The sequence below is a fragment of the Callithrix jacchus genome, chromosome 8 (assembly GCF_049354715.1).
Source record: "Callithrix jacchus isolate 240 chromosome 8, calJac240_pri, whole genome shotgun sequence".
NCBI classification, from domain to species: Eukaryota; Metazoa; Chordata; class Mammalia; order Primates; family Cebidae; genus Callithrix; species Callithrix jacchus.
The window spans coordinates 111,128,038-111,145,053 of record NC_133509.1 but is presented as its reverse complement, the minus strand read 5'-3'; the positions used below and the strand labels follow the sequence as shown (position 1 = coordinate 111,145,053).

The 17,016-nt window shown below is 39.1% G+C and overlaps 1 protein-coding gene across 5 annotated transcripts in view; it reads right to left on the bottom strand.

The window, feature by feature from the left end:
* Positions 1-7,020: 7,020 nt before the first annotated feature.
* Positions 7,021-17,016, bottom strand: part of GPATCH2L (G-patch domain containing 2 like) — a 55,553-nt gene continuing 45,557 nt past the window's right edge. For 4 of the 5 annotated variants that reach the window (XR_004730034.3, XM_078335499.1, XM_002754141.7 and 1 more), the window contains one exon: positions 7,021-12,928. Coding sequence is in view for 3 of the 5 variants with exons in the window: in XM_078335499.1 (XP_078191625.1) it covers positions 12,768-12,928 (161 nt within the window). In the remaining 2 variants the exon portion in view is untranslated. The remainder of the gene's footprint in view (positions 12,929-17,016) is intronic. The other variant, XR_001914050.4, reaches the window with a different exon arrangement.

The window sequence follows — 17,016 nt, the reverse complement described above, 5'->3', positions numbered from 1 at the left end:
GTTGATATTAAAGTTCATAGGGAAAAACAAACATGTATGAATAGCCAGGAGCACAATGAATATGAAAAATTATAAGGGGGACTAGCCTTGCCAGTCATTAAAACATACTATAAAGTCTATAATTAAAAGAGTGTGGTACCATGCACAAGTAGACCAGTGCAACAGAATAGAAAACCCAGAAAAACCCAAGTACATAAGCATCCTTGATTGAATACTGAATCAGAAAAACAACATTACTGGGAAAACTGCTAAGATTCAAATAAAGTATGTAGTTAATAGAATTATACCAATATTAATTTTCTAGTTTCAATAATTGTACCAGGTATGTAAGTTAACATTAGGAGAAACTGAGAGAAGGGCACACAGGAAATCTATTTTTGCAGCTTTTGCTAAGTCTAATCTATTTTTTTTTTTAAGGTTTTTGATCAAGAGCCCCAGAGAATGTGGAGAGGGGGCTCTGTGTCACACTAACATGGAACACCAGTGGAAAATTACCACTGGTCACATTCCCTGAGCTGGCCTCACTTTATCTCTGGCTGATTGGCTGTTGCTTGGATTCTATAAAATACATGACTTTACAATAAATTCCATTCCATGCTTTAAAAAGTACAACAAAAAATTAGTATTACAAAAAAGTTTTTTGTTAATCTTCCAAATGCATTTCATTGTTTTCATTGGTAGGGTCTTTTAAGTCTGCCGCACTAATTGAAATAGCACTTACTTCATTTTTTCTATGGCAATTGTTATATTAGATTTCTTTCTTTTGAAGTCATTTTTTGGCAAATTATAGCTTCCTAGAAAATTATCCATTTAGTCCAAGATTTTAAATTGTCTGCATAGGGTTGAGCAAAGTATGTTTTATGGCTTTTATTTATTCAGTATCTGGTAATTCTTATTTTGTGTTTGCCTTCTTATCATAATGTTAGCTAAAATGTTATATATTTTATTACATATTTTTAAAATTAGCTTGGTTTCCCTATTTTTCTAACTTTTTATTCTTTTAGTCTGCTTTTAAAATATTCCATTTCCTAATATTTTGAGTTATATAATATTTATCTTATTTTTTAGTACACAAATATTAGGGCTATGAATTTTCCTCAGAGCACTGCTTTATTTGTATCTCAGAGGAATAAGTTTATATTTTAGCTATGAAATAATGTTTTTCAATGCTTTGCATTTCCTAATCAACCCAAGAATAGCTGAAGAGCTTAAAGATATTTTGGATTGCAGATGAGTAGTGTTTTCTGGCTTTAATTTATTGCGTTTTTATCAGAAAATGCCATCTGTTGTTTTTTTCTCTGTTCTGAAACTTATGTTTTCTGTATATTCTAACATACACTCAAATGGGGAAATGTTTCATGGATACTTTAAAGTGTAGTTACCATTTTTAGGGTAAAGTCTGAGATGTATCAACTAGATCTTCCGTATCTTATTTAAATCATCCCATGTTCTAGTTTTTCATCTACTTGATCTGTCATGAACTGACAGAATTGAATTAAAATATCCAACTAACATTGTATTTCTGTTTCTTCTTGTGTTTCCTATGGTTTCCAATACATAAATGGTTTTCCATTATTCGGTACACAGATATCTAGAAACATCATATCTCGTGAGTCACACCCTTTAGCATTATGTTCTGTTTCTTCTTGTGTCTCCTATGGTTTCCAATACATAAATGGTTTTCCATTATTCGGTACACAGATATCTAGAAACATCATAGCTCGTGAGTCACACCCTTTAGCATTATGTTCTGTTTCTTCTTGTGTCTCCTATGGTTTCCAATACATAAATGGTTTTCCATTATTCGGTACACAGATATCTAGAAACATCATATCTCGTGAGTCACACCCTTTAGCATTATGTAGTGTTTTTCTTTTTCTTTCAGTTCTTCTCCCTAAGTTCAACCTTGCCTGATAGGCAGACTACAACTCATTTTCTTGTTTGTGTTTGCCTGGTTTACTTTTGCTCAACCTTTCTGAATCTTATAACATGCAATTAGTGTTGGCTGACATTTTGGCCTTTATTTACAGGTAAGTTTACTTTTATTAATATGACAGGTATATTTATTCCTATTCCATGGTTTTAGAAATTCTTCATTTTTGTGATTTGTTTGGTTGTGTATACATGTTTTTTCTCATAATTAGCAGCCTGAATTTTTCTTCTAGTAATAATCTCTTTAATCACATTTTCATATGATCACCATAATCCTTTATTTCTTCATAAGTCAATGTATCTTCATTCTCTACTATGAGCAATGAAAAATTAGTATACTTTTCATTGCTCATAGTAGAGAATGAAGATACATTGACTTATGAAGAAATAAAGGATTATGTCCTCCCTATACTATTTTAGTAATGGGACATAAAAATCAGTTTCTTATTTCTATGTACAAAAGCTACATTACATCACCTAATTTAAAATGCTGATCAGTCAGTCAGAGACTGTTTAGGAAAAATGTTGGCCCCAAACACACAATTATTTCATATTTATGCAGTTTCAAAAGGTTTAGCTCATTTTATTTACAGCACAGTATTAATGAGACCAAAATCATGGGATCAGAACTTACTGTGAGCCAGTGGGTGGGTTTCATCCCATGGGCACTTTCTGCAGGCTTAAAATATCAAAGATTGCCAAGGTGTTCAGTCCAAAAGGTGTACATAGATCAATACAAATTTATTATCACTACTGAGAAAGCCCAAAAAACTTAACTGGTAGTTGAACAACTTTGTTACTGAAAAACAGTACAAGGAACTAAGACCATCACATTATGCATTAAACTCATACTAAGTTGGTGGTTCAAGGGGAATAACCTCAAACTGGTATCATGCTAGAACATGTAATGGAATCAGTCAGTCATGATTCCAAATAAATTGTTACTTCCAATTCAGTTTAACCTAGTTTTAACATGTCAGTAGCTCCTACCAACAGGTGGGCCTAGCTGTATTTCCCAGGGAAGATGATCAAGGCAATGCAAACCTGTTCACATCTCAGTTCCAGCTTTGTATGCATAATGGGCCAGTTGCAGTAGGGTTTCCATGAACGCAGGCTGAGCTTAGCAGAGGAGGAATACTGTAATAGCTCTCCAACTCAACAAGTAAGCCAGTGTACATGGGACCCTTCACTTCCTGTCTCCTGCCTTCCTCCTCCCTGCTCCTCTATAAGCTTTGCATGTGGACCACACCAAAACACTTGCAGTGCTCTGAACAAACCATGCTCTTACCCTTGTAGGGCTTCCTCCACTCTGCTTAACTCCTGCTCATTCTTCGGAACTTCTTTCAGTGTTTTTTGACTTCTTCCACTGCCCAGTTTGAGTTAAAGTGCCCTGCTCCTTGCTGCCAAAATACCCTTTCTTATCTCACTCTACCTAGTAATGCTTTTCTTGTCTCTTCCTGAGAGGACCATGGACATCATGAGAGCAAGAATGACTTTCTTCTCTGTATACCCAGCTCCTAGCAGAGTGCGTGGCATAAAATGTGTTCTATACACATCTACAGATGAAGGGATATTTCTATAAGCCAAGATTGCTAAGGCAGCTTTTGCTAACAGTCAAAGAAATGTTTACCAAGATGTTGAAAACAGTATATCACTACCATTAACATCTCTTAACATATATCCTCCTCGCTAAGGAAGCCGTTGTGCCTTGGTACACAAGGGACAATACCTTTTTATTCCCATAGGTTTGCAAGATTTCACTGACTTTTCTCTTGCTGGTCATTCTCAAGAACAAAACCACTGTTTTAAGAGGATGTCACAGAAACTGGCTACCTCTGTTCAATGATGTAGGCACAGAGAAGGGATGAGCCCATTCACAGTTGCCTGGTAGAGAAACAGCCCACCAGGAGAAACAATAAAGAGGTCTCATCAGACACTGACCCAGGGCCCAGTGGCCCACAACTTACACGTACATACATGCCCTCAACACTTCAGTTTGTAAAAAGAGGCGGCAGAGGTATTAGTTGGGAACAGACATTCTAGCATCAAACAGACTTGAATCTGAATCTTGACTGACACTTAATAGTTCTGTGACTTAACCAAGTTTGTCTATAACCGTAAGCATCTTTCATTGTTTTTAAATGGAGATAAAAGTACCTACCTTAGATCTGTTGAATAAGTGAGATGTTTTTTCCAAATGGCAGATCACTAAGTAAATATTTGCCATTATTGTTATTAGGGACTCTGGACAGGGGCCTAATAGTTTCAAGGAGAGTGTATCTAAGGAGCTCATGAGCATCCTGCTTTAGGGCAGTTACCCTCTTCCCTAAGAGGTCCTTGAGAACTTGGCTTAATCAGTGTTCAGTAAATGTGTAGTGAATCAGTGACTGGGGGAATGGCTCTGGTGGACCTTTGTTATTCTTATTGGCTGTCCAGCATCTGAAGTACCTTCCCATGTGTGAGGAATGTATTCATCCCTAATAGAAGCTCAGCTTTCCAGAAAATCTCATTCTGACTTCCTAAGGCTAGGACACAGGCATATAACTACTAATCAGATCTACCTACCCCATATTTTGAATCAGAAACCAGTGGTTCAAAGACGTCAGGAACACACAGGGTTGCTTCTGATGAAAGTGGAACTCTATATCCAGTTCCAGGGGCAGCATGCAATGATGACAGCAGACGGGGAAATCAAGTTTCATTGTATTAACTGGGCTAGTGCTCATGCCCCAATAAAAAGTTCTTTGATAAAGATCAACATGAAGCTCAAGGCCGAAAAGGGATGAGGAAGCCAAACTGAAATCTTATCAGCAGCAGAAAGCCACAGGCTGAAGACAGCATTAGGTAGAGGAGCCTCTTTTGGGCACAGGCCTCCTTTCCAGTCCAAGACCCTGAAAAGGAGAAAGCTGAAGAGGGACCACGGTCCAGGCCATCTTTTCATAAACAGCAATTCATAAATAGACAGCAGTGATCCACCTTAGACTCTCACTAATCTCAACAGCAATTCCTCCTACCTCACTGGGCTTGGAGGAGGAACAAGGGAGGTGAGAGAAGGATCAAGACCTTGAGTACGCTTTCCCAGAAGCCTGCAGTGATTAACGAACATGAATGCTTCACTCTAACCTGTGCTTTTGTATTAGTGCATTAAAGTGGTATGGCAAAGGAACTCACTGGCAAACAGGGGTTCACTGAAGTAACGGAGGTGGTGGCAGAGGCCGACATCCAGTCTGTGCTAGACTGACGTACCAAACAACCTAGAGGAACTGAGAAAGAGCAAAGTAGTGGGAGAAAAATCAGAAAAGTCGGGTCAGGAAGGGGAGCATTCCAAAGAAAGTGGTTAGATAGCATCAGTATCATAAAAATCAACCTAAGGGCTAAATTTTGGCAGAAGTCACTGGTGAACCCAGCAAGAACAGTTTTAACAGTGACAAGGGTAGCAGTTTTAGAGAGGTTCTCTGCCACAGCTGCACTTTTTTTTAAAGACCGAAGCCTGTCCCCACTTTCCCATGCTGATGTAATTGGTCTGAGGTCCAGGCCAGGAATTAGACTTTTCTTTTTTTTTTTTTTCCGAGATGGAGTTTTGCTCTGCCACCAGGCTGAAGTGCACTGGCACAATCTCAGCTCACTGCAACCTCCACCTCCCGGGCTCAAGCAATTCTGTCTCAGCGTCCAGAGTAGCTGGGACTACAGGTGCGTGCCACCACACCCAGCTTTTTTCATTTTTAGCAGAGACCGGTTTCACCATGTTCTCCAGGATGGTCTTGATCTCTTGACCTTGTGATCTGCCCACCTTGCCCTCCCAAAGTGCTAGGATTACAGGTGCGAGCCAGTGCGCCAACCCAGGAATTAGGACTTACTAAAGCTGCCCAGGTGATCCTGATGTGTAGCAGGGTTAAAAACTACTGCTTCGGTGGATTGCACAATGGACAGAGTAGTATACTTTAGTAGTAGTCAGGCTTTCAAAGGGCTAAGGAAAGGTATTTTTGTTTGAAGCAGAAGTCTTTGAACCTTTTTTAAATGCAAAGCTGTATGTGAGGCTGTATCTAGATCAAGTCATCTATCAAGGGAGAGGGCATAGGGCACAGGAAAAGGGATTGTCTTGGGCAGGACAGGCACTGACAAGAAGGTGAGGAAGGGTGTGTGTGAGGGTGTCTAGGTGGGAAGTTCTGCCTGAGGCTGTTATGTGGTGGGGGCTGAGATGAACTGCGGAGCTGGAGAGAGGTCCGGGTAGAAAGGGTTTACAACAGCCAGTTTGCAACAGCTGCTGACAACAGGCAGGAATTTAACTGAGATCAATATGGAGAGCAATTCAAATCGTTACCATGATTTTGGGGTGGTATCAGTCTGCATGGTCAAGAGATTTTTTTTCATGGCCCGCTTGAGGAAGCAAGGTATAGCATCTATACATAATGAAATGTGTTGATTTTGAGGCAAAGCCACAAAGGCCATTTTTAAGTTCTCTGATATTTTCTTTCCCCTTTCAAAAAAATTTTTAATAAGGGGTCAGTAAGGGTCAGAGCTTTTAGAGAAAGAAAACATTAACTTATATCATTTATATCTTAAAGCCTTCTAACTTTTTTAGTCTCATACCTTGATAATATCCAATAACAATAACATTTTTGGCCAGAGGTAGTTTTAACTGGTTTTCAAGATGGAAAAGAAAAATTGGATGGTGTTTTAATAGATTGCAAACACTGAAATGAAAGCTTAACAGCCTACACACATGGGCATCTGAGGAAATGAGAACTCCTATACCTCTGTAGACACAATGAACTCTTTAGCTATGCATATTCCCTGAAAAGACAGAACATGGGTTTCCAGGTTTCAGCAACCAGTTAAATAAAATATAAAGAAAAAATGGCCACCATTTCTTTTCAAAGCCTTAAGATTAGAGTACCATATTCTGAAATGCTGAATCCATGAGTCAGACACGAACAACAAAAAAAGCATGAGTTGCTATTGGCCCCCAACCCCTGCTGAATCGCTGGCTGAAATCTAAAACAAAGACAACAGGGTGTGATTAAGTGGGATCACAGGAAATTGATTTTTACATGCTCTGAAGTACTGAGACTCAGTCTTAGCAAAAGATTACCAATAACTCAACAGGTATTTATTACACATCTATGTACCCAAGGTGGTTTTTTTCTGCCAGTATTTTTTTCATTTTTATGAGCCATATTTTAAATGATTCATCATTATCATGCTGAAAAATACATGATACTTTCCCTTCAAACTAAGAGCTAATAAACAAATATGATAAATTCATACCTTACACAAATCATATTTTTACTTTCAATTGTGAAAAATGACTATCATTCATAGACTAACAATTGTTATCTTTTTATCCATACTTATTATTGATTTTTTGATACAGGGTCTCACTCTGTCACCCAGGCTGGAGTGCAGTGGCCAGATCATGGCTCACTGCAGCCTCAACCTCCTGGGCTTGAGTGATCCTCCTGCCTCTGCCTCCCAAGTAGCTGGGTCCACAGGCATGTGCCCATCACACCCAGCTAATTTTTAAAATTTTTTGCAGACAAGGTCTCACTATGTTGCCTAGGCTGGTCTTCAACTCCTGCAATAAAGCGGTCCTCCTGCCCTGGCTGCCCAAAGTGTTGGGATTATGGGCATGAGTCACCACAGCCAAGCTTTACCCATTTTCAAAAGGTTATTTCCATCCATATAAACATAGCCTTGATAGCATCCTTTGTCAATTTTTCCAAGAGATCTTTCAGGAGCTTGTAGGGGAAAAAACAGAAATAAAGACATTAACAGTTTCTGCAAAGAAGTATACAAAAAACTTTTTTTTGAGACGGAGTTTCGCTCGTTACCCAGGCTGGAGTGCAATGGCGTGATCTCGGCTCACTGCAACCTCCGCCTCCTGGGTTCAGGCAATTCTCCTGCCTCAGCCTCCTGAGTAGCTGGGATTACAGGCACGCGCCACCATGCCCAGCTAATTTTTTGCATTTTTAGTAGAGACAGGGGTTTACCCATGTTGACCAGAATGGTCTCAATCTCCTGACCTCATGATCTGCCCGCCTCGGCCTCCCAAAGTGCTGGGATTACAGGTGTGAGCCACTGCGCCCGGCCCACAAAAAACATCTCTTAACTTATGGAGGGAATATGAGAGTACCTCAGCACTTAGGAAGAGACCAGCCCATTAAAACATTTTGGCTGTGGCAAAGCCTATGGTTCTCAAACCTGAGTATGCACCAGAGCCCCAGGAGCGGGGCTGGGCCTTGCCCTGCGTTTCTGATTCAGTAGGTCTGGTATGGATGGTGCCAGCCTAGGGGCAACACTTGGAGAATTCCTGCTCTGGGTATCTCCCTTTCTCTTCCCACTGCTTTCCACTTCTCCACCTTGCCAAACTTGCTTCTTTGCTGAATGTCTTCAGGATATGCCTCATTCTTCAATACTTGACAATGTTTTATTCCCTAAATCTGGCAATTTTACCAAGCATTTATGATGTCTACTTGCAGTGGTAGAAATAGTTCTTCTTTGGGCCGTAAGTTTTTTTTGCTGGGCTTGTTAAAAACCTCGTAGTCCATACTCCAACAATACTTCTCATCTGCTTTCTTTTTGATGCTGCTATTTCTAGGCATTTGATGTTCATCTTTTGGAGATGTTAGCATAGGAGAAAGTATCTCTGTGCCACTTGCATTTAGTTTTGAGTGATGGAACTCACTGTGTTCCTCACCTTTTCCCTCTGTACCAGTTTTCTTCTAATGGGGAGAAACTGTTGCCAGTGACAATTACTCTGTGACCTTTCACAACAGGAGTGGGAGTTAAGGAAATACTGACAGGTAAAATTGGCAGCTCAAGCACTAGCAGAGGAAGCAGCTGACAAGAGCTAACTGCTTTTACCATCCCTCCAACCATCCCATGAACCATGACATCCTCCAAGCCATGCCTCCGACTAGACTGCATCCACAGCTGCTAGAGTAAGCCACTCTGCTCTCAGCTCAGCTCAGATAAGGTTCATAAGACATACAGGACACTGAATACAGCTTCTAACGCTGAGACTTTTACATAGTATTCTCTGCAGGAAGAAAATACCTGTGTGGCTTAGAACCACAGCAATGAAGCCAAAATAAAACAAAGACCTGAAATGAACCATGTATCACCAGGAGCCTTTGCCTGGAGTCAAAGTGGAGAACCCATCACATCAGCAATGACTGCACCAGCCTAGTTCCTTTCTCTCAACACTCTGTATCTTTTTCAATTCCAATTAACTTTAATGATAACTCTGCAGCAACAGAACTTCCCAGGCTATATTATAGGTATATAGATATAGCCACAGTGTCTCTAACTCCAAAATGCAAAAATTCAAGGCTATAGCAAATGTATTTGGAAGTCCTAACTACTTTAGTTACTTGTCCTAGGTGTCGTGTTTTACTTAACAAACGATGCTACAAGCATCACAGACTAAATAGATTTATTTCAGATTTTGGCCATTTTGCTGCAAAAATAGCCTTGTTAGTAGCCTATTTCATAGCCCAGCAAAACAATGTCCTTTGAAATTTTGAATCACACTTGATTTCTAAACAATTCAAAGCTAAATGTGGGCCTACCTTCCAACCACATACCACTCAGTAAAAATTATACTCAGCACCCTCCAAATCTGGAACCAGGTAAACAAGCTACTAATTTCCTCTTACTAGTTCTTACCAAGAGGCAACACAAGGCTGGGCATGGTGGCTCACACCTATTACAACACCTGGGGAGGCCAAGGCAGGAAGATTGCTTGAGGTTAGGAATTCAAGACCAGCACAGGCAACTGAGCAAGACTCCATCTCTACAAAAACTTGAAAAATTAGCCAGGTGTGGAGGCACAGATCTGTAGTCCTCACAACTCAGGAGGCTGAGGCAGGAGGATGGCTTAAGCCCACGAATTCAAGGTTAGAGTGAGCTATGAACACACCACTGTACTCTAGTCCGAGTGACAGATCAAGAGCCTTTCTCTAGGAAACAAAAACCACAACAAAAGGCAACAGGAGAGTTTTGTTCCTTTAAAATACGGCATCTCAAAAATAACCTAAACTTCCCTTAAACTCATAATTAAAACTAATTTTTTATTAATGATCCTTACAGAAGCAGATAATGTTTCGACTTCTGCCCATCGTGGAAAACACACAAGATTAGGATTCACACAGGCCATTTGTATAGGCAGCTGGGATAAATCAGAACCCTGAAATAAATAAAAACTGTTTAACTCAGCTTTAGTTACTACTTTTGAGCAGATCAAATACAGGAGCTCAAGGATCATCATCCTCAAAAAAGCAAGTCATATTTCAGAGTTTCTTCAACAGATTACAAAACCTGATTTTTGAAACTATATAACTTCTTTGAAAGATTATAGATTTTTCTTAATTTATGACATTATACACTGTGCCACATATAAAGAAACTTTAAATTTTAAGATTCAAAATACACTCAATTCTAAGGCTATCCTCTGGAACAGGTTAATACAGAAAGCAAGCAGAATACATTAATAATTCCTTAAACATGCACATACAGCACCTTAAAATGAGGAGTGCAATTTACAACCCTGTGTTGGAAAGTATTTGTGTGCTTAATATTCTATTCTCTCAGGCAACTAACTTTCTCCCCATTTATTACAGGTAGATGTTGCATTCTTGGGTGATCCCTGTTGAAAGTATTCAAAATGTGTAGAAAAGCATGCTTGAGAAAGATAATAAATATTCATGGTATACTGTTTCATTAAAAAGCATCTCCGACTGAATCAGGTCTATCACTGCTAAACAAGAGATTATAACCCAGGGCAGAGAAACTCTAAAAATCTGGGGTTCTAGGCCTGGCTTAGTTATGTGATTTGGAACAAGTCACTCAACTCTGTGACTGTTTTCATCTTCTTAAAATGGCATGACTTCGTAGAGATGTTTGAAATGTAAGCAATGTTGTATATAAAAATTATTTTTAATCATAGGCAGAAAAGAGGATTATTAGGCAATAAGTTATATAGAAAATATGTGGGAACACCTTGGCCACCTGACCTCTGGAGGTTTTCACTAATAAGCCGCGACCATGGGACCAATTGCTGCAGGAGTCACAGAGCCTGACACAAGAAAAAATTATGTCCTTACATTTCTCTCAACCCCAACCAAGTATGTTAAAAATATATGCCATAGGTCACTATGGTGACAATGCACATGACAATAAAATCTAACCTCATCACTAAAACAATTCAGTGGTACCATTTTATATTCAACAGACATTCTATTTTCTATGCCCTGTGGGGTGTGGCCCACAGGGAAGGGAAGCACACTGCTGCATGAGAACCAGGGGCGACTTAGAGGCATGCTGGGCTGGCTTCAGCACTCTCCCACCCCATCATCTCTACCTGCACCTCCCTCTACCACATTTCTGATTATGAACAATTGACATGTTCTCAGTCTTACATAAAGTGCCATGGAAACTTAGCTTCAAGTCCCTTTTTCCAACTAGTTCCTCCCACCCACCTCCCTACTTCATCAATAAAGAAATGTGGAGTTTCCATTGATAAGAACTATCATTTTAAAAGGGACCATGATAAAGCAACACATCACACTTCAGGGGAAGGAGGCACTGCCCCATTCAGCACTATTTAAGACAGAAAATAAGCAGGTACATGAGTGGGAATCCCTCTACAATGTGACCAGAGCAGAAAGCACTTCGCAAAGAGCTTCCATGCATTTCAGAGTAAACGCACTCATTGGTATAAAAAAAGAGCCCTTCTGTCATCCAGGCCCCTGAATGAATGACAGACACGCTTGATAATACTCTTCAGAAAGCATGGCTTCTCTCCAGCAGCTCCAGGCCATCACTTATTTCTCACTTTGACAAAGTAGCATCCAACTTCAGGCACGACTGTATATATAACTCCACATGCAGCTGAGCCATCATAAACACACCACGTATAAAGGCCTGTCAAAAAGACATTTTACCTCCCCAAAGCATGGCCCCAAGAAGCCATTATTATAATAGAGTGTGAGTTTCTGCTGCAGGTTATTAACCTATAATACTAATAAAGTCCTGCTTAGGACATAAAGGCTTACACTGGGACATGAAATAGTAAGACACAAGCCACTGCCTATTTTAAATGTGCTGTACACCTAAATCATCTTCTCCATTAAACCAATCTCTGTGTGTGTACATGTGTGTATACACACATCCTCTTTCAGTAGAACATAAACTCTGAAGATGAGGTAAAATACAATACAGCTGCTGCTGCTGATGAGCTGTCTGAGTTTCTGCAGACCATCTGCAGAAAAATGGAAGTTCTCAAGGCCCAGTTGCTGGTGTCTCTTTTGAGGCTCCAAACTGAGAGCCTGGTTGATTTATCTTATTGGCACTCTGCGTGAATCAAGAGTAGGCTCAAAGGCAAGCCTTATCTCCTACAGACACAATTCCATACAGGCCTCAACTCCATAGTTACATTTGTTTGGAACTGGCTACAAGTTTGGAACTTCCTCAAATGATATTAAAAGCTCTACACAAAAGGTATGCAAAAGCAGTAACTGGTTTTTCAAGAACAAAGACAACTGCGAAAAAGCAACAGCTCTGTCAATGGGGCTGTAGTAAATATTGAGACAGCAATAACAAGGTAACAAATAGAGCAGAGGATGACGTTTTGTAAAAAATTGCTGCCTCAATACTTCACTAATTAAAAAAAAGATTCCCACAACGTGATCTTCTGAGAGAAAGAGTCCACTGCTGCATTTGAAAAGGAGTTGGTTCTGGTGGTGAAAGGACTAGGAATGTCAATTAAGATATGAAAGACTAACACGAAGTCCAACAGTTGCTTCAGCAACTCCTGGAGGGTGGAGTCTTGCTCTCTAGCTGTATCCAGGGCTCTTTTCCTGTGGCATTTTAAAAAATGTAGCAGTAGTTGGGACTGTGGCTTTCTCTGCTGCAGGGGTCCTGACCAACCACTCAGAGCTGGGTGATTTCGGAGCTTGTGGCGCTGGTGTAGCTGGCTCCATTGCATCCATGTGAACTAGTAAGGTTACAATAGAGAGGAGCAAGAAAATCAAGGGGAGAGAAATTAAAATAAGACAAATTAGAGACACTTAGAAACAAAATTTTCTTAATCCTTATACTTCATGTCCTAGTAACCCAAGGGGCCACATAAGGTATTTCTTTTCTCTCTACAAAAAAGTGAAGACAAGATTTAAATAAGATAGTATTTCCTAATCTGAGAAAATGGGTTCAATTGAACAAATAAATTCAGTGGCACACATTCATAATGTAGTAAAAATCACTTATTAAATATTTATGTGCCTATTGCTTAAATAATGAATACTCATGATCTTATTTGTTAATGTAAACGCTTACTGGTAGTCATCTCCACTTTCTAGATCAGGGAACTGAGGTATAGAGAGATCAGATAAATTGTTCAGGGATAAAACAGAGCTGGTTAGATATCAAGATTCAAACACAGGTACTGGACTCGAAACCCCACGCTCTTCCTTCCACAACCCATGCCTCCAATAGGGCAGCGTTACCACTATCAAAAATGATAGAAAGAGCACAATCAGGCCCAGTATTTTTCAATAAGATCACTAAAGACATTCTGGACAGGAGACATGGCTTGTGCAGGGCTGACCTGTGTACCTCAGAACACTTTCCATTCTGGATCCTATCTGCTGAATACCAGGAACATTCCCCAATCATTGTGACAAACCAACATTTACTTCACATTTCCAAATGCCCCTGAGAAGAGTGGCACAAACCACCATCATCTCTACCCATTCTGCTGAGAACAAACATATACTAAAATACGGCAAAATCTAGGAAAGTTTGAATTTTACCCTGTCACCCAATAATTTCACTCCCAGGAATGTAACCTAGAACAATAATTTTCAAATTGTGGGTCATAGAATCAATTTAGTGGGTCATGACCATTACTTTTTTTCTCAATGAAAAAAAAATAGAAAATATCAGAGTGCACCCAAGACTTATTTCAGATTTACATGTACAACCAACACACATATTTAAACATGAATTTCTTATTGTGGGTTAATGTAAAAATATCTTGAAAGCTATTACTCTACAGTGTGTATACCTAGTTAGCTGTGTGTGTGTGTGCGCGTGTGTGTGTTTCTTGAGGGCCTTACTACATGGTCATCAAACCTCAGTAAAAAAAAGCCCCACCCTAAAAAAACTTTTTTTTTTTTGCTATTTTTTTATTGCAGTTAAATATACATAAAATTTGCTATTTTGCCCATTTTTAAGCGTACAGTTCAGTGGCATTAAGTACATTCGCACTGTTGTATAACTATCACCACTATTTATCACCAGCACTTCTTTATCATCTCAAATGGAAACTCTGTACCCATTAAACAATAACTTCCCCCAATTTCCCTCTTACCCTACCCCCTGGCAACCACCATTTTACTTTCTGTTTCTATAAATTTGACTCTTCTAGGTAGCTTATAAAAGTGGAATCACACAATATTTCCCCTTTTGTGTCTGACTTATTTCACTTAGCAAATGTCTTCATCCATGTTGTAGCACATGGTAATTTCACTCTGAATAAGAAAGGCTTTCCAGCTACATAATATTCCATTGTACATATATAGCACATTTTATTCATCCATTCATCCAGCAACGGACATGTGAGTTGTTGCTACCTTGACAACTGCAAATAATGTTGCTGCAAACAGAGGTGACACAAACCTGTTTTGAGTCTCTGCTTTTAATTCTTTTGGGTATATGCACAGAAAGAGAACTGCTGGATCATATGGTGGTCTTATGTTTAATTTTTTAAGGAATTGTTTTTTTACATACTGTTTTCTATAGCAATGCATGATTTTACCTTCCCACAAGCACTGCTCAAGGGTTCCAATTTCTCCACATCCTCACCAATACCTGATGTTCTCCGTTTTTTGATACAGCCATCCTAATGACTGCGAAGTGGCCTGGAAGAATGTTTGCACTTGTTCTCCCAGAGAACAGTGCAGTATTTCCCATAATGGCATAAAACAGGAATAAAATCCAAATGTCCATCAAGAACATTTAATTATAGTATATTAATCACATTCATATAATGGAATACCATATACATGGCAGTTAAAAAATAGATTTTGGCAGGACAAAATAGGAATGAATCTCAAAATAGAACTGGGTGAAAGTTGTAACATAAAATATGACATAGTTTGATTGCATATACACAAGGTTCAAAAACACAAAACTAGACAATTTATTGCTTAAAGATACATATGTGTGCTAAAACTACTTGAAAGAAACAAAATAATGACAAACAATAAACAAAAAAACAATCAGAATAACTTTTACCTCTGAATAGAACAGGGAGAAGATTTTTAAAGAAGATTTTAACTTTTTAAACTTTTTTAAAATGAAAATTTTAACTTTTTCTCAAAGTGAATGGTAGGTACATGGATATTTGCTGTTCTGTTTTTCTTTACTCCTTACATATCTGCTATAAATGTTCTTTTATACCCATTCAATATTTACTAAGAAACATGTTTAATTTTAAAAAACCTTTAAGCTTTAAAAAGATAGTGGGCAATAAGAATCTGTACTATGACTCCTGAGAAAAGGAACATCCTAAATGGAACTACTGAATCCAACCATGTGGTTAGAATGTATCAGAAATTATTCTGTTTCAACTTTAAGATTCTATAAATTTATTCCTACACAATAATTAGTGGGTTTGTTCTCTGGGCTAGGTATTCATTTAGGTACTAGGGGTACAGTAGTGAGCAAAATGGATAAACAGTCCTGCTCTTATGAATGCATCTGATAATACATTTGGCAATTCAAATCTCCTCTCTCTGTGTGTCTCTCTTATATCACTGACCTAGTATTTGAAATCTGATGTAACTAATTAACAGATTAACTATTAGGTACCCTTCCGAATGATACTCTGAGCACACATATCCTACTCCAGAAGGAGAAAGGTCAGAAAAAGCTTTTGGGATAGCTAAAATATATTCACACAAATAGCTGGGTTCTCAACAGAATTTCCGGTCACCTCAATTCCCCTTTATCAAAAGCCATGTGTTTACTTTTTTAAGGATTGGAATCTGCATGCTCTAACCTACCATTCTGATGAAGAAAGTCATTTCAAGAAAACAAAGTCTGGTTTTCATCTGGGTTTATTATGTTTTTTACAGCTACTTAGCCTCAAATTTTGGAGAAAATAATTGATTTTTTTTTCTTCTCCAAGTACATATTTTTTTTTTTTTTTTTTTTTTTTGAGACGGAGTCTCACTCTGTTGCCCAGGCTGGAGTGCAATGGCGCACTCTTGGCTCACCGCAACCTCCACCTCCCGAGTTCAAGCAATTCTCCTGCCTCAGCCTCCCACATAGCTAGGATTACAGGTGCGCACCACAGTGCCCAGCTAATTTTTGTATTTTTTAAGTAGAGATGGGGTTTCACCATGTTGGTCAGGCTGGTCTCAAACCCCTGACCTCGTGATCCGTCTGCCTCAGCCTCCCAAAGTGCTGGGATTACAGGCATGAGCCACCACGCCCAGCTTCTGAGTACTTTCTTTAAGAGCATACTCAGCTAGTTCACTTCAGCATGAGGGAGACACTTGCTGGGACATCCTATTCTAGCGTACCAAGTCTTAGAAGCGGGTTAGCATGCTTGCTCACTAAAATCCAGGCTGTGGGTCTGTGCACTAGACACCTGCATGCTATAAAGCCATAAAGGAGAGGAGAATGAAGATAAAAAGAAAATGAAAGGTGCTGCACTTTCAAGATGGGTCTATTTAAGAACTCTATGGTCATTTACAGTCTTTTTCCTTGGCCTTTTGTTACTATTAGTACAAAGAGACAAGGAAGACACGGTGTTTCTTCCTGTTCTTCACCTCTCTAGCCTTATTAATATCTTTAAATTCAGTCAATTTCAACTCAAAACTTTCTGCCAGTGGGGGAGGGGAAAAAGGGAAAAGATTTGTGGCTGCATGTTTAAGAAAGAAGCTGAATTCATCACAATGACAGGGGAGAGTGTTGGCAGAGATCTGAGCTATTTATTCTTTTAGGAAAATCCTATAAAGAATGACACAAGGAAGCCACTATCTGCAGTCTTGTTCATCACACTGGTGAAGAGTCCGA